This window comes from Larus michahellis, chromosome 1, assembly GCF_964199755.1.
Source record: "Larus michahellis chromosome 1, bLarMic1.1, whole genome shotgun sequence".
NCBI classification, from domain to species: Eukaryota; Metazoa; Chordata; class Aves; order Charadriiformes; family Laridae; genus Larus; species Larus michahellis.
Genome location: NC_133896.1, coordinates 51910807 through 51936852, shown reverse-complemented (window position 1 = coordinate 51936852; position 26046 = coordinate 51910807). Strand labels below are relative to the sequence as shown.

Here is a 26046-nt window from a genome sequence, read left to right as displayed (position 1 = left end):
CTCAATTTTTTTAAGTCCTTGAATCATGTGACTGGGACAACAGATGAGAAAGAGGACTGGTCTCATGGCTGACAGCACCGGGCAGAATTACAATAAAAAATAAACTTCCTGTGTACCAAATCTCATGAGATAAACTCGATATTGTCTCTAAGTCCAAGACTCCACACAAGTACACTCAGATCCCAACGGAGGATGGAACACCCAACACTGCCAACGACTGATCTGCATCTTCCTTTGTCAGCATCAACCGTCACACAACCATAAGCATCACACAACCATAAGTTTGCATTCTTCCTCTATGTCATTAAAAAAAAAAAAAAATATTGCCTGAAGACAAAAGAAGGTGAAAACTATTGCCTACCACGTATAAGTTTCCGAATACTGATCAGCTGCCCCTGAGAGTCCCTAATGATCAAAACGATCTCTCCAATCACACTCCTGTGCAAGGATCAAAGGCTCCATAGGCAATAGCAAGCTCCTCCACAGAGCAGCCTGCAGAAATGCTCACCTTTTCCTTCACTCCTTCAGGAGCCCGGTAGATGCAGAACAGCTGCCTTTGGGTGAACCCGCGATGGTAGTGCCTCTTCCGCCGTGCTGACAGAATCTCCTATTTTCACTGGAAATTACGTGGGTTAGGAAAGTCTTTCACCCCACCTTTACTCCACCGCACGGCTTAGGAAAGGGGACGTGAAAGCTGCCTAGCCGCAAAACGTCCAGGTAAAGAAAAAAAAATAGTAATAACCAATCCACACATGAAGCAAACACATAAAGAAAGCACCCCGCAAAGGCACAAAACAAAGGGGTTACCTCACACCCAGACACGCCTCACCGCAGCGGCCCTTCCCAGCTGCGGGGAGAACGAAACAGAAACCGGAGCGCTCAGACCAGCCGCCCGCCACCGCCCCCCGCCCCACCCCGCCGGGCCGGGGGGCTCTGCCCGGCCACCTCCGCCATTTCCCCCCCGAAGCGGGGGCCGCCGAGCTGCCTCCTCAGCAGACAGCCCCAGAGCCGCGGGCTGGAGCCAGCCTCGGGGGCGCCACGGGGAAACCGCCCGGGCACGGACCTTCCTCGCCTCGCCTCGCCTCGCCCAGTCCCGTCCCTTCCCCCCTTCCCTCTCCGCCACCGCCGCTCACCCGCCGGGCAGCGCGGGGCCGTCAGGAGCCGCCGGCAACAAGTTCTCGCCTCGCCTTGAAGAGAAGCCGCTACCCCGGCACCGGGGAAGCAGCGCGCCGCCGGCACTTCCTCCTTCCGGCCCCCAGGGGTGGGAGAAGGGCCGGGCCGGCCCGCTGCCGTCCCTGCCGGCCTCCGGCAGCCCGGCCCCCGCCGAACAAAGCCCGGCGCTCCCGCGCCGGCGCGAAGGCTCGGCCGCCTTGGCGGAGCGGTGGCAGCACTAGCGCCTGACGTGGCGCGGCAGAGGCTGAGGGAGCGGCGGCCAACGGCTGCAACGGGCGCGGCACAGGCTGAGGGAAAGGCGGCTAACGGCTGCAGCGGGCGCGGCGCCAGGCGGTGGCCCCGGCCAGAGGTGGGGCCCCAGGACGTGTCAGCGTGGCAACGGCCCTCCCCGCCTTCCCGATAAGGGTGCCCCGGCGGAGGAGCGCGGCAGCGGCCGGAGGGGGTACCGGCCTGCCGAGGGAGGAAGGGAGCGAGCGGGCAAAGCGGCCCGAAGTACTGGGGGGAGTCGGTGGCGCCGCGGGCGGTCGCTGGAGCGGCAGGGCCGCGGGAGGCGGCCGGGGCTGGGTGGCGTCCCGCAGGCCCGCTCCTGGGCTGGGGGAGTTTCCTGCGGGCGGAGGGTGTGTGGAAGCGCCCTGGAGGGGAGGGGGCGGCCTGTCACTTTCGGTGCCCCGGGCCGAGCGCAGGCAGGGCTGGGGCAGGGGAAAAAGCGGGGCAAGGAAGGGGCTGGGGAGCTTGAGACGGTCTCTGTGGGGAGCTGCGGGTCGTTCCTCTGCCCTGCCCGGCGCTCTGAAGTTATCTTTGTTAAAGCCGAGTTGTTGGTCCTGTATTAAACTGTTTCCCTAACTACCGTTCAGATATCTCTTATTTTTTTTTAATTATTTTAACTTCATAATATGTGCTCTCAATCATAAAGGTGTTTAAAAGTTACAAAGTATCATTGTTCCTATTTTTTTGGGAGAGCAAGAGGTGGTTTTTTCCTACATGCTTCAAACTCCGAGCACACTTCCTAGAACTGTGATTCACAAACAGCTCTAAGCTTTCATACCGTGCCTTTTACATGTGTATGAGACTATGTAACTGTCTGTAATACTTAAATATTTATATTTTGACATGTGACTAAGCAATCCTGCAAAATTATCCAGAAGGAAGCACAGCATTTTTGTCTCAAATTATGCTAAACTGAATCCACCAAGGATCTAATCTATTTTGAGCAGCATGGTGGAACATTTTAGCCTTGAAAATTCCACTCTGTACTTCCACTTGGTTAGAATATGAGTTTTTGTATTCTTCGAAACTGGAGATTCATATTGCCTGAATTTATTTGGATCTTAATTTCAACAAAGTGGAAGGTATAGCTTTTCTTTTATCTAGATGCATTATTTCATTAATCTTCTGTATTGTTCTATTAATGGCTTTCTATCAGCTGATGTCTGTGGTTTTACAGATGGCATGAAATCATTACAACAGAACTATTTCTAAAGTAAAGCTTGATTTGCAATACCATTTTTAAAAATGAGAAAATTAATTTTCCCCTTTAATGTGGAGTAGGTAATTTATTTTTTAAAAAAAAATCTACAAGTAAAACAGGATAGTGAAATCCTGATGAAATTGTGACAGTAATCAACTATATAAAGAAATATCACGCTTTCAGTAGTGATTGAAAATATATCTTCAAAAATGCTTATTGTACAACAGATGAAATATTTCTGGAAAGGTGAAATTAGCTAATGTTTGAAAACTCAGTTCAGTTTGAAGGAAAAAATCAAAGCAGTGGTCTATGGTATGGAAAACAAAAATGTTCACAAAGCCTTATGAAAGTATTATGACACTTTACAAAAGTTCACATAACTAGCAAACACAGTCAGCACTGAAGGAAACATTTTTGGGGCTGTACTTGTGTAACTAAAGGGCAAAAGTTTGTATTTGGGGGTGCTTAGAAGTAACTAGTCCATTCTGTTTTGTTTTGTCTTTTTGGTTGGTTTTTTTCCTAGGTCTCTCTTTGCTTCTGCTTTTTAAAAACACAGAATGTCTGAAGTTAAGCAGAGGAAAAAAGATACTTCATCCAAGACCAGTGAGGGTTCACGAAAGGTTAAGAAGCACAGTAACTGTGGGAAGCTGGCAAGTCCCAGGACCAGCAATAATCAGAGTTCCTTTTGGATGGACTCACGAACAACCTTAAGCATATCTTCCCTTGCTGTTTGCCTGGTGCTGACCTGGTAGGTAACCCTCTGCAGTGTATTTAAATATTTTCTTTTGCATTCTATACAGTATCCAGTCACAGAATATGTGATTAGTTGCATTTGAATATAGTGTTTGGGTTAAATGCCTGTAGAAATTTGTTAAAGCTGGAAGGATCAAGAATACAATAGCAATATTCACAAGTGTGGAAACATTGGTATAGAGTGAGGGATTATAGAAGCTCGGTCTGTTGTATCATGTTGAAAGTTTAAAAGGTGTCTTGCTCATGAATTGTAAATACCTGCTTTGGAGACTACATGTGACTGTGAAGGGCAACTTAATCTGACAATAAGTACAACAAGGCTCATTTGGCAAGTAATAAATAATTCAACAGTAGAAGTGCAGTAGCGTTTTCTGTAAATAATTTGCTTAGCAGTGTGGTAAAATGTTTATCAGGTGGAGTCTTCAAGTAAAGGGCAAATATATTTGTAAAAGATGTTTTAGAATGTCTTAGCATGTTAGCAGCATCAATACCTTAGTTCCATCAGCAACTGAGCTTCTGGCAGAAATGATATGATGAAATTCTCGGAACTCTAGTGCAAGAAATCAGTCCAGATTATTACACTCTAGACATCAGTCTGAAAATTGAGGTAAACTTTGCTCTTAACATCCCTCAGATCTCATTATCTTAATCCTTGAGAAACAGAATGACAATAGTAAAATGTTTTGATGCTTCTGCTTACTGTTTTATCTATTTATGTCTGTTTGCATGTATCTGTCTATAGCTAGCATTTTAGCTTTTATTGCCTAACTTTATCTGTAGAGACTGTCGTAGATCTTTTGAAACTTCTAATCGCTATTCAATATACTAATAAGTATCAGTTTATGAAAGCACAAGTATTTTAAATGAACTCTATTGTTCTAGTTAAATTGTTCGTACCACTGAGAGGACCCCTGCATAGTCTACAGTAAACCTTGTTTTGGGATTAATAAACATCCAGCAAAATTCAGGGCTGTCTCATTTTCTTTTTAACTGTATAAAGTGCTTACAGTTCAGAAAGCTCCCAAATTCACAGTACATGAATCTCGTATGTATATCAAGTACAGGATTGAGATCTCTACTGTCTGTTCAAAGCTAACATCATCTTAACAGTAGCTATACAAGCTTTGCCACAATGCATCGTGTGTTCTTGGGTGGTTACAATTAAACAACATTACATTTCTTTCTAAATCCAAAGGCTTCTATGCATGATTTTGTGATGCTTTGCAAGGAAATACAAATTATTTTTTTGTGTTTTTTTTTTTTCCCCACCAGTTAAATAATACTTGATCAATAAAATATATTGTGAGGCAATGCATTACAAGCGTGTAATGGCCTCCCTATGTCAGCAGTCTTATTGGACATTTTTCCTGTTTGGATGGCATACAATGTAAAAACAAAGCATATCTATGGATGCTTCCTTATTTTTCTACCTCTATTGAAAGATAACTCCAGTATGAAGCGAGATCAACTTCATGAAATCCTTTTTTTTTTTTTTTTTTCTCTCATGTATTGATCTAGCAAATTCTGTGAACACAAATTCCGACAGTTACAGATTGCAGTGAATCAGGCCCAGGAACACTTAATTTATGCTAATTATGTAGTTATGTTTACTATTTATTTATTTGCAATTTGCAGGTTCTTATTTCAGCAGTCAAATAAATTTGCTAATATGGAAGAGAAGTACAGTTTCTTACAGCAAGAGGCTGAAAAATTCCTGGATGTGGAAAATAAAGTTAACTTAATTTCTGAAAAGGTAATCATTAACATCTTAATTGGATAAACTCTGATGAACATTTGACATTGTTTAACTTTGTTGTCATTTAGTTAAATTTAACTCAGTGTTTTAAAATAAATGTTCATAATGTGTTCTACTTGCCTGTGAATAGGCCTTTGGAGAATATTTCATGTGACGTAATGTGTCAATCCATACCATTGTTCAAGTGTGTGAATATAGTGGTTGTATCTCAGTATTAGTTTTTAGACACTAAACTATTTTTAAAAAAACTTACATGTATGCGCATTCTTTATTCTACCAGTAGTGCTCTCTGTATAATTCTAATATACATTGATTTGAAGAAAATTTACAGGCATTTTAATGTAGTAGACCTGTTGTAATAATATGAAAGACATAATTAAGTGATAGTAATATTTTTTCATTGCTGTTCTATTTTCTTATCTATGCATGATATTTTCAAGTAGAAAACTTGGGCTGACTGCTGAATTATCCTTTATATCTTACAGATAACGATGGGAGTTCAGCATGGCTTATGCTAGTGCTGTTGTTTTAGCACTGATCTCATAATGATGTCATTTATACATGATGTAATTTGGATATTTATATACTACACTCCAGATTGCAAAATGTTGCATGGGATTTAGGTAGTGTGATATATTTTACCAGGAAAAAAAAAAAACCAAAACCACCACTGTGGAAAATAAGGGATTGACAACAAAGAAAATGGCACGTAGTCTATAGAAATTCAACAACAAACATACCCATTTCTGTGACTTTTTCTTTCATACTAGGTTAATCAACAATATTTATAAGATGAAATATGAAAACAAATTATATAGGAGCTTTGTAACAAGTAAAGTGGCTCATAAGGGACTTTTTCTCTGTTTAATAAAGGCAAGTGGTTTTCTAGTCTTATTTTTGTTAAGGAGACATTGGACGTTGTTTTGTGTTATAAATGCAGCTTGAGTCTTCTGAAAGCATCCTACAAGAAGCTGCCTCGTCTGTCTCTGGGATGACTGAGTTTGAGCAGGAAATATCTTCTCTTCATAACACCATAAATGATATTCAGAACAATGAACAGACTCTCTCTCTAAAGGTGCACAGCATTAATGAGAAGTTCCAAAATGTTACAAATTCCTGGAGAAGATGCTTGGATGAAATGAACACAAACACTAGTAGTTTAAAATCTGAAGTGAAGTTTATACATACAGAAGTTACTTCCCAAATTAATGAAGTTGACCAAAGAATTAAATCCCTTTCAGAAAGAGTGAGAGATTTGGAAGACAGTACAGCCAGAAATATTAAAACACTAAAAAGGCAAGAAGATGATGAATTCTCTAGAATTGAACAAAAGTTGGACTTACATGCAAAGGCAGTTGAAAAACTAGAAGAAGAAAAGAATATTCTGGTAGCCAAGGACACAGACCTGAATCAGAAACTTGTGAACTATGAACCTAAGATCGAGGAGTGCAAGGCTCATTTGCCAACAATTGAAAATGCTATTCACTCTATTCTTAGATTAGCAAGTGAATTGCTAAGTGTGGAGAAAAAGATAGGGGACTTGACAACGCAGCTACATACTGTGGAAAATGATATGTTGAAAACTGTCTCTGATACAACGGCGATGCAAAAGGTTCTTGAAAGCATACACTACAATGACAGCATGTTGAAAGTGCAAAATAAAATAACGGTTTTAGAAGAAGTAGCGCGTGACATAAAAGTATCTTCAGAAGCAAAAGAAATAACTTTAGAAAGTTGTAACTTAGAAAATGACCAGAATGGGGATAAGTGAATTTGGACTTAGGGTTTTCATTGATGACAGAGCACTTTATTTTAAGTAATGTAACTCCAACATACGTTAAGGGTAGCTGAAATATTGTCATAATTTAACTAGGCATTGGACTAGACTGAAAGAGGATAGAGAGCAAGAAATACTGTGTTGCAGGAGGCAAGGAGTATTTTCTTAAATTAAGGATTATTTTCAGCTTATTTATTAAAAGATCATTTTTATTAAAATGGAATTTGAAGCAAAGTATTTAGATTTAAGGAAAAAAAAAAAGTCAAAACCAGAGCTGTTGGATTAAAATTTATATTTAGTTCTCACTACTTTGTTTTTTTATATTTTTACTTTTTGTATTATATTCCATGGACTTGTAATGCTTCTTATCTCTAGGCAGATATACATGTACCTTGCTTTTAATGTATTATATACCATAATGATGTTGTGCTCACGGTACAGAGTTCTCAATGTCAGAGTAGTTACTGGGATCTACATATTTTATTACATGCCGGAAAGCACTAAGTACATTTTTTAACAGCTGAAGCTTAGATACAACAGCATTACAGAAAGCATCAGTAAAGTAGCCCTTACTGAGAACCTCGTCTGGTACCAGTGTTCATAAGCAGGGGCTTACATAGCAGCTGGTGTTATCTTTTATTTCTTAGACCTCACACAAATAGCCTTCTTCGACCTCATTTCCAAACTTTTCAGACTTCCTAAAATGACCGGCACAGCTTTGTTCTGCCATTGAAGTCTTTGGACTACATATAGACTGAAATTCTTATTAACGGATATTCCTGTTATGTTCTTCTTCCATCATTTAATTTGCAAGTTTGGTGTGATCGGTCACTATCAGTTTGGGGTTGTGGGTTTTTTTTGTGGTTTTGTTTGTTTTGGTGCTGTTAGAAACAAGCTTTAACCTTTTCTTCTGTAGACTGTTCTCTGTTAGACATTACATGACGTGTCTGGTATTGCTTTGCATTCCAAAGGGAAGAATACTTAAGAGTGTCACTGACGCTGTTTCCCAAAGTTTGGTGAACCAAGAGCTTCAACAGCAATTAATGAAAGACATGGAGTTATGTACTTAGGGGCAGGGAATATCTAACATAGATCTGCTTACACCAGATATAGCACTACCTCATAGGCCTGATGGCTGTTCATTGAAATTTGGATCTCAGGACCACCATAAATTTGTGTCTACAGACTTATGCCTTGATAATTTCCAGTTCCTGATTTCTGAACTCAGGAAAGGAGATTGCTTAGTAAACAGTGTGAACCCATAATATTTATGACTTACTCAGGCTTAAGTTAAATTATTCTGGGTTTGTACACTCTTTTATCTAGAACTCTACTGAAATCTTCAGTAAATGGTTAATGCTGCCTATTCAAGAAACTATTAAACCAGCATTTTTTAATGTTATGAAGTCTTATCAGTTTCATATAGATTTGTATCTGTTTACAGTCATATTCAATAAAAATATGTTGTAGTGGATTGCCCTGTCCTGCTGCATTATCTAATTCAAAATAAATTGGTCTTCCAGAAGAGAGTATGGAATAAATACTTTAGTGTTTAGTGGTCCATTAAGAAATACTATTCTATACGGAAACGTGTTTTAAGTATTTTTTCCAAGTATGTTTGTACTTCATGTATGTTTGGGGAAGGGTGACTCCATTAGCAGTGGTATGCTCCCCAATTTAATGTCTTTCATCAACGCTAACCTTACTGAAAGCTGAAGATACATGAGATGGAACGGAAAATCCTCGCTCATCCTTGAGGGCATTAACCACCACAATTCTGCACAACCTCAATTTTCATGTTTTTTTTTTAAGCTAACAGTTCTGTGCTAATGAGGAATGACCAACACTATCAAAAAGTTAAAAATACTTGTTTCTTTGGTGATATTTTTACTAGTAGTGTCAAGAAAAGAATTAGTAACTTGAAACTAATCGTAACCTCTTGGAATGTGTTTGCCTGTTCGGTGTTTTTTTTCCTTTCCAAGTTCTACACTGACTTATTGGGGATTGAACAGGATAGTATCACTTAGATATCCTCCTTTCTTCCTCTCAAATTTGAAAACCAAGAACCAATCACTAAAAAAAAAAAACCCAAACAAAAAAAGTGAACTAACAAATTCAGCCAAAAATCTAACAGCGGCATGAGTGTTCCCTCATTAATGTAGCTTTGACGGAGCCAGGCTGTTCAAGTACTGTTTTTCTGTGACGTATTTTGGTGGCTATTCAAACAAAAGGGAACCATGCCTAATTCCTTTGGCTTTTTCTTCTGTGAATGTCACATTCAAAATACATATCACGGTTACCAAAATAAAGCCACATCAGTTAATTACGGTCTGTGATTTTTGGATAACAGAATTTTAAAGTAGGCATCTTTCTAAAATGTTTCTGAATACCTTTCAACATGGGTCTCTCTGGGGCGCGCAGGCTATAGGCTTAATACAAAACGTTCCATAAATAAGAAGAAAATTACATTTGATGACTTGCATTTTCAGAGGTCATGCTGGAAAGTCATATAGCACCTTCCTGTAATTTTTGTAATAATAGGAAAGAGTAGTAACATTTGAATTTGTTATATATTCTGAAAGGGACAAAAAATGAAATTTTTGCTTGTGTTGCAACAGAAGTTTATTTCCTCAATTTCAATATCAGAACATGAAGATTTTTCATTAGAGTACAGCTTTAAAATTGATGCGAGTTGTTCAGCTAGAAATCTCGTCAAATATTTTTGTTTGTATCCCTCTAGTGTGAAAAGACTTGGAACTTGATGGAACAGGTGGAAGACCTTCAAATAATTCCTCACGTTCAACATCTGCAGGAAGATATTTATACAATGAAAGCAAGGTCTAGCAGCATAATTAAAAAACAAGAAGAACTGCGGAAGAATTTAACAGCTCTTTTTCATGCAGTTTCAAGTGTTGAAGAGAATGCAGCTTCTGTAGCAAAAAACACAACTTTGACGATTGTGACAGTAAAAACTGACATAAGGCGCATTTCAGGCCTAGTCTCAGATATGACTGCACTGACAGATTCTTTGCAAACACTAGAAGACAGAGTAGAAAAAGGTGAAAAGAAGACAGTAAAAAATATAGGTGACCTGCTTACCAGTAGCATCGACCGAAGTACAAACCTACAAACCTTGGCATCCAGTAACGCAAGAAAAATTGAGCTAATTAGGACAGCGTTATCCGAGTTAAGGAGTGATTTTAACAAGCATTCCGATAGACTTTTGAATCTCGAAGGTGACAGAGCAAGAGTTCTGAAGACGGTTACATTTGCAAATGATTTAAAGCCCAAGATGTACAAACTTAAAAAGGATTCTGCCATTTTCGAGCCATTAATAAGTGACCTAACGCTGAGAATAGGAAGATTAGTGGAGGATGTATTACGGCGGGAGAAGGAAATTGCTTTACTGAATGAGAAATTGGCCAATCTAACAAGAGTTCAAACTGAGAGCAAAGATACGAAGGATGAAATAACCAAGATTTCCGACATGAACTGATCACTGTGAAAAGTCACTGCCTAAAGAACAGTAGTGTTTGAGGAGCGTTAACTCCACCATGTGTAGTACTGAGGAGAAAGAAAGTATTTAAAGGCTTCATTTAGAAGCACATGAAACTTGAGATTTGTGCTCTGCCTTTGAAAAGCACAGAAAAAAGTCATTGATTTCAAGGGACAAGCTATAACATGAGCAAAAAACATGTCTCTGTGTATGTGGGTTTTTTTTCTAAAGGACAACAGATGCTTGTTTGTTTTGTACAATAAAAGAGTGTTAAAGCATAAAATGTTGTTCTTACCTTTAGATTTTGCTTTCATGAAGAAAGTAGGGCCCAAGACAGACAGATCTTCAGCTTTCCTTTCCTGCTCCAAAGGAAGGAGTAAAATTGTAGTTTCCAGATAGTTAAACAAGGGTTAATCAAGCTGCAGTAGCAATTTAATATTGTCTCAATGTATTAACTCTGTGATTTTTTTAAACTATAGCACGCCCTTTTTTTTCTTTTTGTAAACAATTGGTATTTCCAGAGGTAAACGCAGTGAAGCAAGCAATGCTCAGAAATACTGCTGATGCCTCGCAAAAAGATTTTCTGTGAGGCTTTATAGTTGTGATCACATCACTGCAGCGCTGCGCGGCCTTCAAAACACTGAACTCTGAACAGAAACGCAACACACTGAACTCCCCTCTATGGGGACAAAGCCTTGAAAGACCTACTAACCCTGCTGATGGCTTTCTCCCAGCGGCACGGTATCTGTCCAGGAATCCTAACAGCGTTATTCATTCATTGTTTCTTAGCCTGTAAAATACTATAGTGAGGAGCAGAATTAACAAAGAGGTGCATTTAGGTCCCAAAAGGTTAGAGCGATATGAGGCGCTGGCAGTATTTCTGTGGTGAAGAGCAAGAGTTTAAGAGATCGGAGACATTTAAAAATGTGGTAGGCGGTAGACTGAAGTAACAAGATAACGGGAATGGGTTTAGCAGAGCAAAGAGGGAAAAGTGCATTAAATAGGAAAAAAATGACTATAAAAACAACTAGGAGAGGTACAGCAATTAAGAAAATCGCTATAGATGAAACTGCATCAAGAAGTGTAAGCATAGAGTAAGGCCTTTATAACTTCTCAATTGTTTAGTTGGTCATACCTGAACATCTTGCAGCTACTAGACTCGATTGTACGGAAGATACAACCATTCCTCTCCCTCACTATTCTCATCCTCATTCAGCATTCCGTATCTTCTGCCCTGCCTCATGTTGCTGGTCTTCCATACCTTCCTTGCTTCATTGCCCTCAGTCAACATTAAATGCTATGTTTCCTCAAGTTTTCCTCTTTTTGGTATGGGTCCATTCCTACCTCCAGTTTTCTTTAACCCCTTCCAGTCCACCTGAGAGACCACAAGGATAAACCTGTCAAAAGGCAAGTTTTCCCAGAAAGCATCCACAGGTACTATGTGCCAACGAGCGTCCCTTTGCTCTTTCAGGCAATTTTCAAGCAAGCCCCTGAAAATAACCAAGTGGCACTTGAAGGAGGCAGTAAAATTAAAGAACATCCGGAACGATCAGCCATGCTAAAGCAGGGGTTGTGTATCACACCTGAAAAAATATATACGTACGCACATACACCATAAGAGCTTGGGGGTTTCATAATAAGTATCTCTCCTTTGTGTATCAAAGCCTGGATTTCACTGAATCCACCAGTCCTGGGGGGATGGAGATGTCCTGTCAAGGAAAGCACTTGGCACTAAAGATTTTTCGCCCAAATTATGCTAATAGCTAGGCTTTTCTCACGCAGACACAGACTGCCTACAATGAATAAATCTGCCTTCCACTGTAGAAAGAAACTGAGACTTTGGATTTAAAATGAGCTACACAACCATCACAAGTCATGAAAAGATGAGTTAAGGTCATCTGAACGTATAATAAGGGCATCAGAATTTGACTAACGTGATGTTTATTTATCTCAGTAAAATCTCCATACACATTTTATTTACACAAGTGGAAAATACGCTCCAGCTGCACAGTTGATCAGAGAAGTCTTGACACAGCAGAGTTCCCTCTGGATGAAGACAGCACACTCTCACTTTGGAAGAGTGACCAGAAAATAAACCAGGATAAACTATTGATTTCACTTTCAACCCCTAAACGAATAACCTCCAGACCTCAGAACACGTCTACCAGTGAAAAGCCGAGTACACAGTCCTGTTCGTGGTCTCCAGAAGTTAAATACGCAGAAAATGTTACAGAATCATTAGTTTCACTTTATCCTTAGGTGTACACAGACCACTCCCGCTTCCTTCCCAGGAAGTGCAGGTCCAAAGCATTATGAAGCTTTCAAAACGTTGTTGCCACAAACAAGAGAGAAAAAGTTTAGAGGTAAAGTTGACTTGAAAAAAAATAATAATCTGGATCTAACATTTACACACCCGCTGTATTGTCCTCAGAATTAAGGCGAGTGATCAGTAATTCTCCCATAATCTGCACAGGTTTTACAAATCCTCAAGTGCCCTTCAAGCACACACCTCCACTGGACTAAAAAATTAAATGAAAGTTTTGGAGTTGCTTTGTAATTACAGTGGTCTAAGGACAGAGGGAAGGCTCTTTCTACAAGGGAAAAAAATGAGACAGAATAAGGTGTTTTTCATAAATTCAAAGCAGATTACTAACCTTGCCTCCTTAGTTTAGTTCTGTTGGCTGTGTGGAGAGCAGCAGCTCAGGAAAACTACAACCCCTTCGTTAGCTGATTTCTGGGGACACTCAACCATACTCTCTACAATTTTATTTAGTGATTGAGAGATTCGGGCAATAATGAAAATTACAACTATGCTACTTAAAACAGAGGCGCTTATGGACATGGTTTAGTGGTGGACTTGGCAGGGCTAGGTTTACAGTTGGACTCGATGACCTTGAGGGTCTTTTCCAACCTAAATGTTTCCACGAGTCTCTATCATCCCATGCTGCCCAACCTGTAGTGACACTCCGGAGATCCAGGCATAGAACTGGCAGATTATATTCTTGCCAGCAACCCACAAGTTAAAAACAAAACAAAACAAAAACAAAAGAGCAACTGCATTACGCGATCAGTGCTGAAAAATGACGCGAGCAAAGTAACCCCAACATGTTAAAATCTATTTTTACACACCGGACCATCAGCTCGGCCGAGAAGTTTCTGCTACTGACATCCTCCTCCCACATTGCTTGGAGTCATGAAAATCGTATTGTCACAAGGCCACGTAGCTATCAAGCTCAGCTATCCAAAGTACTCATATTTGCTATAAAAAAGCAAGATGTTTATTGTTTTCACTGTGAACTACATCATTTCCATGTAGAAATGTAAATGAATTACAGCTATTTGTATTCTTACAGCCCATTGTAAAATGATATGCGACGAGCATTTCGGCAAGTGTCAGCACATTTGACCTGTAGTACAACCCGATACAAACAAGGGGTGTGAATGGAGTGGTTATTCCAAATTTATACAGACAGTACACTTCAAATCAGAAAGCCGATCTCAGCTCCAGTAATAGCAAGAAAGGATGTTTTTCCCCTTCATAAAACAATATACACAAGCAGCATATACATAATCCATGTTTTACAAAGCACTTTGGGGTTTAGTGACCAGTCTGGAGTTACTCGAGTTGTACTTGGTTCAAAAGGGAGCGCTCCTTTGCCACGCAGGACCTTCCCTGCAACAAAAGCACAAACCCAACAAAAGCACCACTGCTCCCCTGCCCCATCTTCTCCACTTTTCCGAAAACGTACCACACGTTATGCTATAACGCAGTTATCAGTGGCAAAGCTGACCTTTTAAATGCATTGTAATACTACAGTTTTCCCACAGAAGCTTCTTTGAAACATCAGTAGGTGACCCTTGAAGCAATTAGCATTTTACATATGTTAAACCCCTTCACCTCAAGCGTCTGAACAAGCCTATGGCTGAATGACAACAGAGCCAGCAGCTGCAAGGCAACTCTCTCCCTCTTGGGATTTCCACTGAAACTCAACACCAAAGCAGCACCGAGTATATTTTCCCTTTCTCCGTTACAGATGAAAAGGGGAACAGCCAGCAGCCCCGTGTAGTCTTATCTCAGATTTACCTTGATAAACTTATCTGAGCATCTTTAAAAAAGATATAATTTCAGGTCTACCCTTGATCAATAAGAAAATGTATTTAAGATGCTCTTATTACTGCACATATTTAAAACAAATGCACAAAGTGACCCCATTGCAAAGATAAAATGTGTGGTTTTGCTCTGCACATAGAATGACAAGTCTTGAGAAATTTGGCTTTATCATCGGATTACTTGACAATCGGACTATCTCACTGCACGAGCCAAGTTTGTCTCACTCTTATGCCAGCCTTAAAAGTTGACAAAAGTGCTCAGGACTAGAAGGAGCTTGAGATGTTTTCCAGCAATCAAAGAAAAGTTAAAGCATGCCTTTAAAGAAACGATACACAGTACACAAAAGTGATAGTGTTGTTTTAACAAGTTGAACCGTGTACAAAAGTTAACTTCAAAAGCTGATTTAACATCAATAGTTTTGATACAAGATCAAATCATAGTTAACTCTCTTCTCCAAGGAAGCTCTTAGGAGCATTTAATGATTCGTTAAATGATTTCAAAGCTTCCCATTCACAGTGGGACAAGATGTACATACTTATATCATTAAATATATTTAATTCAACACCAAAGTACTTGTACAAATATTTTATTGAGACTCAGGGAATTTGGCTTCACTGTATAACGCAGTTGATACCAACCACTCTAGGAGTGTGTTTAGTGTCACGGTGACAGGGAAATAGAGCAGATTTAGATTTTACTCCACATTTTGAAAGGCAACCATTCAAAATAAGGCTCAGCTTGCTTGTTTAGCATAACCATCCAAAACCTTGGAAGTCAGAAGGTTTTCTCAGGGGGTGGGAAGCTCAACACTATGTAAAATGGTAGCAGGAACACCAGACTCCAGTAAGATGCAGCGGTCAGTACATTTATGCCACTCCACTGGTACCTGCTTTAACTGTCCTTTTGACTCTGAGGGACGCAAATAGAGGAAGGAGCAGCACAACATATGCAAATGCCAAGCTAAGTTCAATATCATCAGCTCCAGTGCTGAAAGGCAGCATATCCAAACAGCTTTGCACAAAAGACACTTAAGCTCCAGCTCTACTAAGTGAGCAAAGTAGCACTGGATACAGTGAACCCTTTTACCCTATTAGGCATTTTCTGGACTTTTCTGAATGTGATTATCAACTGCGGGTTCTTGAACAGGCAAAACACAGAAGGCAGCATGCTCATCTTTCTGGAAAAGACTGGAAAAAACAAATTCATTGCCTTAACAAAAGATTGCCATGAATGTCTCCTCTTACATGCCTAGGAGCCTAGATTTCTTCACATCAAGTAAGGTTCAAAAAAAACTGGTATGGCTTCTTGCACTGCAGAAGTGCACAGTTCAACCAGAACTCAGCATTACAATTCAACTAATTGAGGAAAAAAAACCAACCCCAAACTACAGGAGTACCAAGTGTAGGGAAAAACTGGCAAGTTTGTCAAACTACAGTAAGAGGCAAGCCATTTTTATTTTACTGTAAAGCTATAGTAAGCTTTTAGTGGTCAGATATCTTCAAGAATCTTTATTAACACCAACTTTTCTTTTGTTAAGGTAGCAGCTACTGTTTAATTCCACAGTACAACCAAAAGGACTGAGATCTTTGGTGCAGTTCAAAGCCAGAAATTAGTCAAAGCAGAAGTTAGTCAAGTAAGCATCAAGTTAATTATGTTGGGATGACCACCCCAAAGCAGAAACGGCTCTATTAAGCGTCAGGTTCCTTTTATCTCTATGGAGAACACTGATAGTATGACCAGGACGCCCTATCAGGCTGCAGTCTCGTCTCAGCCATTCAGGAGTTCAGCTATTCTACAGTAACAGCTTATTATAGGCAAATAAAACAGTGAACTCAAAGTGCACTGAATTGCAGTTAAGTTCCTGCAGTTCTGCAAGGACAGGTTCTTGGCACTTCTCTGGAAACAATGAAAGACTATTTTTGTTACAATCGTTTTACAATTCTCTCATTCATGAAGTGTAGAATAGGTTAATTTTTTTTTTTAATTTTTTTTGGGGGGAGGAAGTATTTGAGGTATTCGCTGCTATGAAATGAAGCTTACATACGCAGTAGTAAACAGACACTAAGCACTCTGTTTCTCATTTATTTCAGGCAATGACAGCGGCAGAATTTAAACCCTCATGTGGGATGAGGGCACAGCCAATAATGACATAATATAGAGTTTGTTTTCTACATAGTCAAATATATAAAAGTTTCATGAAACTCCTCACTGGGACAGCCAGCATAGTCAGTCCATGAGCTGTCTATTCAGTTAGACCGAGCTTCTTCTTCAGAGATTCTGGCATTTCAGGTGGAGGTGGACGAGGAAGTCTGAAATAGACCTTCACAGAATCGTAGATGAACCACTGTAGTGCAGTCAGCGTACCAATCATAATGATACGAGCAAACAGACCTTTCCATACACCTGTAGAGCAAAACATAAAGCATGAGTAGAGGAAGAAGCGAGGAAAAAAAGAAATCTTCCCCATAACACCACAAACGCTTGATCCAAAATACATGAAAGTAAGGATGTACCTTTGAATCCAAGCCTCATAAGAACTTGTGAAGCAGAACTGCCCTTTTCTTTGTTCAACACAGACACCACGGAATCAGCAGGATGGGAAACAATTGCACAGAACACACCAGCTGAAAGAACAATTTGAAATTAGTTCTGTGGTGGTTTAGCTGTACCATTACTGTGCACACTAAGTACAACCAGCTGCAACCACACCTCCTAATAAAATGCTAATGAATCGCACAGTAGTTAAGTCAAGCCTCCCGGTATCCTAAAAGGAGACCAGGTACATACTCGTGACAAGAATATTAGAAAACACCTCAGTTCTGCTCTTGCAGCACCTCTTCTGCTAAAACAAAACTCATTCTGAATCTCTGGATATTGAAAATCCCCCTTCCATCCAGATTTCTCTCCCCTTCCCTCAACCTTCCCCAGCCTAGCAAAGATGCAAGCGTTTTCACTTAAATCAGCTGTAGTTTCTAAACTTGGACATTAACATTGGTAACACACAGGAACAATTAAGAGTATTGTCCTATTACAGACTCAATTTTTCCGCTTACAGATTAAATACAGTTTTTTCCCCGCACATTTTAGTTACAAGTACATTCTCACATTCTACTTATATCTATTCAATATTCTGAAAAGGCTCCTAGAGTTGTGGTAGTCCATTAATGAAGTGTAGGACTTAAAGATTCCTTACCAATATAGCCTGCAACAAATGTGACCACCAGCTGTTCTCCTTTTGTACATTCACTTCGTGGCTTGGGAACGACGTACTTGTAGAGAGCTTCAACAGTACGTTCAAAGCAGGCAAATTTCATCATTGTGTATGGAATCTGTCTCATCCACAAAGGAGCAACACCTTTATAGAAACTTAACCGGAGAAGAGGTATTTAAGGTACTTTTTTTTTTAACTCCAAAAAAATGAGTTAGCTTATTGTTGCTATCGGAAATACAATTTGTAAATACTGACACAGTAAGGCTTAAGTGTCTCAATACCTACAGAACAGAAATTTAAGTTTTATTAGTTCCTGAGTACTAACTTATAACAGCAACACAAATGAGAAGTTACCTGATGCCTTAACACTGCACAGCTGTTTTTGTAGTCACTTTTCAGATTACAAGGCACTGCAGTAACGCAGTACTCATACTACAAGTGCAGTAAGGCTTATGTCTGCATACCAGCCAAGTCCCGATAGCGATAAATGACTTGTATATTTACAGCCACTTCTATCAGAACAGAAAGCTAACATGCAGTTACAATACTCTTACATGCCAATGACTCAAGCATCTTTGACTGTACAACCAAAAAGTTGCTGAATATCTCTGACTGGAACTGCTAGAAACTGAAGTTATCCAGCAGAACTCAGCACAAAGATACTCACAAAGATGGATCTAAGGAGCATGTGGAACTAACAGCCAGTTCAGCACTGATTCCCTGAAGTACGTTAAGCTGTTATCTTGAAATACAAAGATCAAAAAATATTATAAGCTAAAGGCGCAACAGTTTTAGCAAGTCTTTCATTAGGAAAAAAATACTCAACATTAAGAACCTGAATAAAAAGAAAAATTAAAGTCAAGAAGATACTTACGCCCAGATGCCTTCTTCTCCAAACATTTTAGGTACAGCCTCCCTCAGAGTGTTAGCATATCCAGGCTGTGTCTGAATACGAACTTTAGCAGCTTCCATTGGAGCCAGAGCAATGTCAGCAAAAAACTCCGCACTGGCAGATGCGGCTAAATATAGCGAAGTACGCCACAAATACGCATTTTCCTAAAGTGAATTTAAACACACATTTTTATTAATGAATCGTGCTTTTATGATTACTCTTAATTACTAATACTATTATGTTGCAGATATATAGCCTCATGTAAACTACTTAAGGCTTACCTCTCCCAGCATGTTGCCATATAGGATTTTGAAAACTTCATAGAAACCAAATTTACAAAGCCCCTGCATGGAGTATCCAATAAAGGTGGGAGCCCATCCCTTAGCCAAGCCACGAACACCATCTTCTTTGACTGTCACTGAAAATCCATTGAAGATGCTCTTATATTTTTGTGGATCAACCTAAACAGAATAGGCAGTTAATTGCTTGATACAGCCTACTATTTGCTTTCTCACACCCCCATCCAAAACATAAAATTCTTAAATTCCTCCTACAGCTGGCTTCCTAAGGTTCCCCGGACAGACGATGTACTCAACACAAAGTTACACTAATGTAACTGTAATGCTTACTTGCTAGGCTCAAACCCTAACTTATTTTAACTGCCAGTATGCTCCTCAATACTCAGGAGCCACAAAACTGTCTGATTTTTGCTTGACCTTTATTCTCCAAACTAACAATATGACTTTCTGTATCAAAAAGGTCTACTAAAATCACTATTCTAACACTGACAGTAGTATACTGGTATAATTATGTTTAGATCATATTCTTTATAAATTTGATAGCTTCTGTCAGCAATCTCATCCTCTCTATGTCACACCTAGGTACACTTGCCACAAACCAAGCCTGACAATTCACCTGATTCTTTATCAGAAGAGGTTATTTGTCCACTGTTAGTTTGATCCCTCCACATAGTCAGAAGATGGAACAAAGCAGATAAGCAGATCAAAGAGTACTCAAGAACTTCTACACCTGTACTTTGAATTCACAGTAAAGGCTACATATAAAATATTTTCTGCACACAAAAGATTGAGTGAGATTTTGTAAGTAACTTATCAGAACTTAAAAAAGACCAATTTGAGTATTTTTTTTCATGTGAAAGGAAACCATTTAACAAATTCTTAATCAGGTCATTCTCACAAATTTTAAGTCACATTACACTGTTACTTTTCATATTTGACATCACCCAACATTTCCTCAGAGAAATAAGAAGAAAGATACCAAATTATAAGTCAACCAAAGATTTCAGAAAGAGCTATGGGATCTGCAGTGACTAGTATTTTGTCTTGCAGTCTGCAACAACCTACTTCAGAACTAGTTCACCTAAACATACCAATTTTAAAAGATTCAGAATTTCAGAAAATTGGATATTTAATCACGGACTGTAAAATGAGACTATGTTCATGTCAGAACCATTCTTAATTATCATCTACATAAAAAGTGACCTCTTAGAGGTTTCTTCCTGGAGAACCTAGGAAGGATTAGTAACATGCTCTGTACTGGATCTGTAAAGGGACAAATGCCGACAGGTTTTACAAGGTCACACCTGGAATCCACAGGGAACTCTGCTCTTGCACCTTCCTCTAAGTGCTGGAGAAGGAAGGGGAAGTATCACCACCCTCATCATGTAGGAAACCAAGTACTGGTAGCCCAAGCTGAACATACCCACCAAGCAGTTGAAGCCTAGGAAGTTATGAGGCCTTACTCCCAGTTCTACATGCAGCATTATATATGCAGCATTGTATGGCGCTCGTGCTTTCGGCCCATTAACCCAATTTGCAATCAGATCAAGAACTATTTGAGATGCTGCATCTTCTTTACCTATTACCAATCTCCTCCTTCCCATGAAACTTATCCTTAGGCATGAGTAGTCAAGCTACCGATCTTGGATTTTGAAGTCCATAACAAGAGAAACGTGCACTCAAAGCTACATTTACAGAAATAAAACACAAACTCAGCTACAGCTATTCCTTAGTAGTAGAGATAGGAAATTCCTACACAGTTAGCCTCGTCTCAATGCAAGTTTTGTAGAAAGCACCACGCTGCCCTCATTCAATGCACCCTCTGTTTGTCTGATGTGTTTAAGGATTACTAGTTTGAGACCAGAATTTCAGGTGTTCTCAAGTATGCAAAAAAGCCTCTCACATAAAGAATGCTAAATAAATGCCTTCCGTAAGAAAACAATTTTAAAGAATATCACATCCAGTACTCCTAGTGTGACTACTAGGTCTCACTAGTTAGTAGTTCCCTCCTAATTTCAGAAGTTCTGTCATTACAAAATCACCACTTTTATAATCAGCATCAGCTAACTATCATCCCTAACAGGGAAGTTGTTAACTGCTTTATTTCCAGAAATTCAGAAGTGTGCTTTAATTTGCTTCATTCTTGAGGCACAGATTTGCTTGAATAAACCCATTAGCATGTTTTTATCCACGGCTGTTCACTAGGTGATTTTAATACGGAAGCTGGTATCACAAATTAAGTGCAATGTGACAAATCTCCTCTCAGTTCAATCAAGTATCACTTCAAGGAAACTAGCCAAAAGCCTTACCAATACTATATCAAGCTTTACCCACTCAATTCAAAGTGGCATCATTAGAAAGTATCCAAACCATAAGCCATGCATTGATATCCACAATGTTAATGGATCAAATTATACATGCATGTCACTCCAGGCTAAAAACCACAGATCTTCAAAACACCAAAGATACTATTTCCTTCACCCAAAAGCACACGAATAGTGCTGGATAACCTACCACACAGCAAAGAGTAACATTGTGGTGGTTGCCTTTTAGCAAATACAGTCAGTTAATTGGGCCTTAAATGTAGTCAAAAACAATTAATCCAGATTATCCTAAATGCCTCTGCTTCTCTTGAAAGTGGCATTTTGTTAGTCTCATAGCAGTAGACTTGATAAAAGTAGCATTCGAGTTTGCTCACTTCCTGTCATCCAGAAAACTGTGTCCCTACTGTAAACTCTTAATATGCTGCCTACATAGAGAAAAAGTTTAGGAAATGTTTAAGTTAATACAAACCTGCATACGACATTTCACTAAATCCAGTGGTACAACGGCAGTGTGTGTCAGGCCACAACTTAGGACCCCACCAACGCCACAGAGAGCATAAAACTTGAGCGAGCCATATTCACAACTGTATTCTGCAGCAAAAAAATAAAGACACACCATGCTTTTACATAAACTCCATGCACTGTTGGACAACGATGTCCAGGGGATAGTTTATACCTCCAATTTATTAGTAGATTAATTATAACACATTAAACATGCTTTGTCAATGTCACCACATACCAACATGCAGAACAAACCTGTATTCTGCATTTAACCAGGTCTAGAGGAACCAGTGCTGTATGTGTTGTTCCACAGCTAATAATCCCACCAAGGCCACAAAGCATAAAGAATCTGCCTGAGCCATATGCACAGCTGTATTCTAGTTAATTGGGGAAAAAAAATTACATATATATGATCAATCATAAATGATAACAAAAATCAGAAAAGAAACAAAATTGGCTGAGTGCTACCTTCTCAACAGTATTAAACTGAAATAATCTTCCGTGGTATATTATTCAACTGTAGTGTTTTACTCAAAAATAATTCCCTTGCTTTAAATTACCACCTTTTGGACTGACAAGATTTGATTCTAGGCCTTCCAAATTGAGTTTGTTCCTTTAAAAAAAAACAATGGAGGAAAGTCAAGTTTCAGCTCACAGAACATTTAAACCATAGAAATTAATCCCAGAAGCTGCTAGTAGAAATTATGATTTGAAGTTGCAATATCCAACATTCTCTTACATTCAGGAATTAAGCAAGAGTGTTTCTCTAGTATTCCAGAGACAAAGCTTCTTTGGTTAAATATTCTGTCACAGTGCAACTTCTGTGTTTAAGTAGAGACCATACAGATCTATGAAATCAGTGCTGGACTTTTCTTTATATAGGTATATTTTAATGTATTTTTCAGACTCTTTATATAGATTTTTTAAAATTTCCTTTCAAATACAGAATCTCAGATTTATACAGCTTCTGTTTAATGAAGCTGCAGAATTTTATTAAATTAATCACCACATTCAATGCTCATAAACAAGGTTCATTAAAGAATCTTTCAGATCACATTTAATTAAGAGATATTTCATTTGCACTGTCACATACAGTACTGTGCATAAAACCATCCAGTCTTAAAAATGCAAGTTATTTTCACAAATTCCAATTAAGCCTACACTTAAAGTGAGGAATCAGTTAACAGTCAGAACAATACATAACTTATGAGAATTTCTTTGAGATACTGCTCAAGACTGTAAATATGCTTGTTCGGGACTTACACGTACCTCTAAAATACCTTGGTTACACTAGCAGATCTGCAGACAGAAGTAATACTCTGTTCACAACTTGACAGAATGACTGGTTAAACAAACACAAACTAGGCTTTCTATGCAGGGGTAATGAAAGAACAGACTCTGGGTCTGTATTATGGGACAGCTCTTCCTAGCTGTATCTTTGGTCTGCAGCACAACAGCACTGCAGCAGTTACCATGCTGTCCAGATACCTGAGGTGTTTGTTCACGCTTTTTCACCACAATTTCTGTTAGAAGTCATACTCAACAACTGACAGAGGCGAACATTTGTAGAAGCCACAGAAAAATGGAGTTTCCTGTATCTGCTCTATCACAATGGTATTCAGACTGACCTGTCAGCTAGGTGTTCAAAAACACTAATTAAGAAAAGCCAAGCCAGTATCAACTAGGCTTGAACTCTTTACAGGTACCTAAATTTGTAATGGTACAGCAGTATTAGGAAAAAAGCCATAGTAGATCCCAGACTTCGTATTTCAAGTAGAGTCAAATTTCCTGAAAAATGTTACCTGAAAAGAGAACTGCCTAAACACTTAGTAGAGGGCAAGGAAGTTATTCTAACACACCTAAGACAGTGACTTAAGACAAACACCCTGAAGCTACTCAAATATATAGCACAAAAACATGTCTACTCTGTTAAGACAGCTACATCATAACTACTTAATTTATTTGCTTCTGATCTGACATGTTAACAAGGACAAATTCCAAGAGCTGATGATAAAACATTCTGTCTCTAAGCTGTGTTATGGCTGATGCCCTAAGCTGAACTCACAAGGTCTTGTGGTTTGTACTGACTTTGTGTGACCTTGTGTAAGCTCACGTATCTTCTGCGACGTGTTACTCTCCCAATACAAAGGCCAGAGCATAAACTGGTATATGAAATAATGAACACAGCAAAAAAGACTACAAAGACTAAGAAAGTGGTCACCTTTGGCTGCATCTGCCTACAAACAGGATGAAGCTCAAGCATAATGCTTTCAAGAAATAAGGGCACATACTGAATATATTTAGCGTACTGAAAAGCTATTTAGGGCTTTAGTTAGCTAGCAACAAGATTACTACACTGAAAGCCAGAAGTACTTTCTCGACAACTTAATAAAATTCAACACCCATTTCTGTCTCTCTTTCACATATTACATGAATGTTAATGCAAGAGCACTAACATACTTCGGTAACAATAATACTTCAGAAGAGGTATCTTGCTGAATGCACTTCTTTCTTCATTTTTTTATTATATAAAGGCAGAGAGATGCTTTTAAGTTACTAACAGCTTAGAAGAATTAGAATTTTAACATCTACCTCCACTGCTAGGACTATCATCAAGCTCTGACCTTTTTAAGTCACAGAAAATCTCTTACACTTAAATCTGAAATGCATCACTATATGTTAGACAGCATAGCTATCTAGTGTATGTCTCACAACTACAAAGGAGGGAAAAAAAAAAGACAACCCAGAACAGCTGCAGGCACCTCTAATGTGTCCAGATATTCAGATGTCCAGCTGTGAATAAACGTGTGTGTGGGGGGGGAATACAAATAAAAGAAAAAAAGGACGGGAGATAGTCTTTCAATCCATTCAGATTCACATGCTGCTCTTCTCCAAGGAAAAAAAGAAGCAGAGGCCTGAAGCCTCAGTCCCCGAGCCTGCAGGCCCAGAAGAGCCAGAAAAAGCCCTTTTATCCACAAGGCAGGCTCCGTCGGGGATTTCTGCAATTACCCTGAGCCAGAACATTCCCGTGTCCTTTGCCGGTAACACCGGATCCTCGCTGCCACTCAGCTCCCACCGCGCGGGGAGCGGAAGCGGCTGCCAGCGCCTCCCCCGCCCGTGCCCTTCCTCGTCCTCCAAGCGGGCGCGTAGGCCCAGCGCCGTCTCCTCCCCGGCCCGGCCGAGCCCCGCCAGGCGCTAACCCTCCCTTCCGCCGCCCCGAGGGGCGCAGGCCCGCGGTAGGACGGAGACGGCCGCCCGCAGGCCTCGCCTCCGCCGCGACCCCTCTCACCTTCAGCGGCGGATGCGGCCGCCAAGCTCCGCCGCGTGGTGGGCGCCTCCGCTGGCCCCGCGCGCTTCCTCGCCCCGTCCTGCACCAGCTGGAAGTGCGGCGCGTAGAAGGGGTTGAGCCGGGCGAGCGGCGCGATGGACGAGAACATGGCGACCTGAGGCGGGCGAGAAGAGCAGAGCGGGGTGGGATGAGGGAATCCCGCCGCGGAGCCGGGCCGGGCCGAACTGCCCTGCACCCGCCAAGGCGGTCAGTCGCCCCCGGGGCGAGCAGCGGGGCCCCACCGGGCGTCCTCCGCCGCGCCGCCCCGACTCACCTCCTAAGATGGCGGCAGCGCGCGAACCCGCTGCTCGGGCGGCGGCTGGGCGCAGAGGCTGACCGCGCGCCCGGCGCCGTCACTTTGTCCTTCGCCGACGCACGGGGCGGGGCCGCAGCCCAAGAAGCCGCCGGGCGATTGGCGGAGGCGCTCGGCGAACCGGCACTTGCCGCGCACGCGCAACCGAGGCCTACGCCCTTGGCCGGGGGAGGCAGCCGTCGCAGCCCCTCTCCGGAGCCGGGGAGGCGGCCGGCAGAGCCCCGGAGGGGTCTGTCTGCCCCCCAGGGCTGCCCATGGGCTCACGGCCTGGCCCTCGGCTGCTTCAGGCCGGCGCCGCAGCTGCGACAAGCCCGAGAAAGGCTGTGGCTTCTGGCTGAGGGCCCGCCGTCGGCGGGGCGCTTCTTGGGGGTTCCTCAGGGGCGCAGCGGCAGACGCTGCCCAGCGCCTGAGGGCCTCCCTTCGGGCAGCCGTGTGAGAGCCCGGGGCGTGTCAGACGAGACGCTCTCAACCACCACCGGATCACCCCCGCAGCAGCTGGCTTCGGGCCTGGGTTCACGCTCTACAGCAGTTGCACTTTGAATGGCGGCCAGTTTTTAAGATTAGCTTAAAGAAGTCCTCGGTATTGCCCTGAACTCCAGTTCTGTTCACTATCATCTAGCAATACTTTCTAACCACACTCTGCT

At 40.9% G+C, this 26046-nt stretch overlaps 3 protein-coding genes and 1 non-coding gene across 14 annotated transcripts in view; 1 reads left to right on the top strand and 3 right to left on the bottom strand.

The window, feature by feature from the left end:
* APAF1 (apoptotic peptidase activating factor 1) overlaps window positions 1–1329 on the bottom strand; it is a 37870-nt gene extending 36541 nt beyond the window's left edge. For 4 of the 5 annotated variants that reach the window (XM_074575648.1, XM_074575665.1, XM_074575675.1 and 1 more), the window contains exons 1-2: window positions 1134–1273; window positions 509–698 (exon numbers count right to left, since the gene is read on the bottom strand). The gene's annotated coding sequence lies outside the window, so the exon portion shown is untranslated. Of the gene's footprint in view, window positions 1–508; window positions 699–1133 lie in introns of all 5 variants that reach the window. The other variant, XM_074575657.1, reaches the window with a different exon arrangement.
* Window positions 1251–10702, top strand: IKBIP (IKBKB interacting protein). Of its 6 annotated transcripts, XM_074575697.1 has the most exons (5): window positions 1260–1522; window positions 3165–3389; window positions 5030–5147; window positions 6091–6762; window positions 9668–10702. In XM_074575697.1, exons 2-5 carry the CDS (start codon window positions 3199–3201, stop codon window positions 10421–10423), a joined length of 1737 nt encoding a protein of 578 aa, XP_074431798.1. In that variant the 5' UTR covers window positions 1260–1522; window positions 3165–3198; the 3' UTR covers window positions 10424–10702. The 6 variants fall into 6 exon arrangements, with proteins under 6 accessions (XP_074431819.1, XP_074431798.1, XP_074431809.1 ...); XM_074575718.1 differs by lacking the exon at window positions 6091–6762 and having other exon boundaries at window positions 1251–1522; XM_074575708.1 differs by lacking the exon at window positions 9668–10702 and having other exon boundaries at window positions 6091–8996.
* Window positions 10703–16585: 5883 nt separating this feature from the next.
* Window positions 16586–26046, bottom strand: SLC25A3 (solute carrier family 25 member 3). Of its 2 annotated transcripts, none has more exons than XM_074575627.1 (8): window positions 25364–26046; window positions 25051–25204; window positions 22017–22138; window positions 18919–19098; window positions 18620–18801; window positions 17728–17900; window positions 17048–17158; window positions 16586–16937 (listed from the first exon to the last, which is right to left on the bottom strand). In XM_074575627.1, exons 2-8 carry the CDS (start codon window positions 25196–25198, stop codon window positions 16777–16779), a joined length of 1077 nt encoding a protein of 358 aa, XP_074431728.1. In that variant the 5' UTR covers window positions 25199–25204; window positions 25364–26046; the 3' UTR covers window positions 16586–16776. The 2 variants fall into 2 exon arrangements, with proteins under 2 accessions (XP_074431728.1, XP_074431737.1); XM_074575636.1 differs by lacking the exon at window positions 22017–22138 and adding an exon at window positions 21730–21851 and having other exon boundaries at window positions 25364–25810.
* Window positions 18197–18436, bottom strand: LOC141738152 (small nucleolar RNA SNORA53). The gene has a single exon (XR_012585329.1). It is a non-coding gene; the product is annotated as a small nucleolar RNA SNORA53 (small nucleolar RNA).

What these genes read in the sequence shown, in the direction of transcription:
- IKBIP (XM_074575697.1), top strand. Translation starts at nt 3,199, where the DNA reads ATGTCTGAAGTTAAGCAGAGGAAAAAAGATACTTCATCCAAGACCAGT. An exon ending in GTTTGCCTGGTGCTGACCTG is followed by an intron (nt 3,390 to 5,029) that starts GTAGGTAACCCT and finishes TGCAATTTGCAG; the next exon opens with GTTCTTATTTCAGCAGTCAA. An exon ending in ATACAACGGCGATGCAAAAG is followed by an intron (nt 6,763 to 9,667) that starts GTTCTTGAAAGC and finishes GTATCCCTCTAG; the next exon opens with TGTGAAAAGACTTGGAACTT.
- SLC25A3 (XM_074575627.1), bottom strand. Translation starts at nt 25,198, where the DNA reads ATGTTCTCGTCCATCGCGCCGCTCGCCCGGCTCAACCCCTTCTACGCG. An exon ending in TGGTTAAATGCAGAATACAG is followed by an intron (nt 19,099 to 22,016) that starts GTTTGTTCTGCA and finishes TATTCTGTTTAG; the next exon opens with GTTGATCCACAAAAATATAA. An exon ending in TATGAGGCTTGGATTCAAAG is followed by an intron (nt 16,938 to 17,047) that starts GTACATCCTTAC and finishes TTTGCTCTACAG; the next exon opens with GTGTATGGAAAGGTCTGTTT.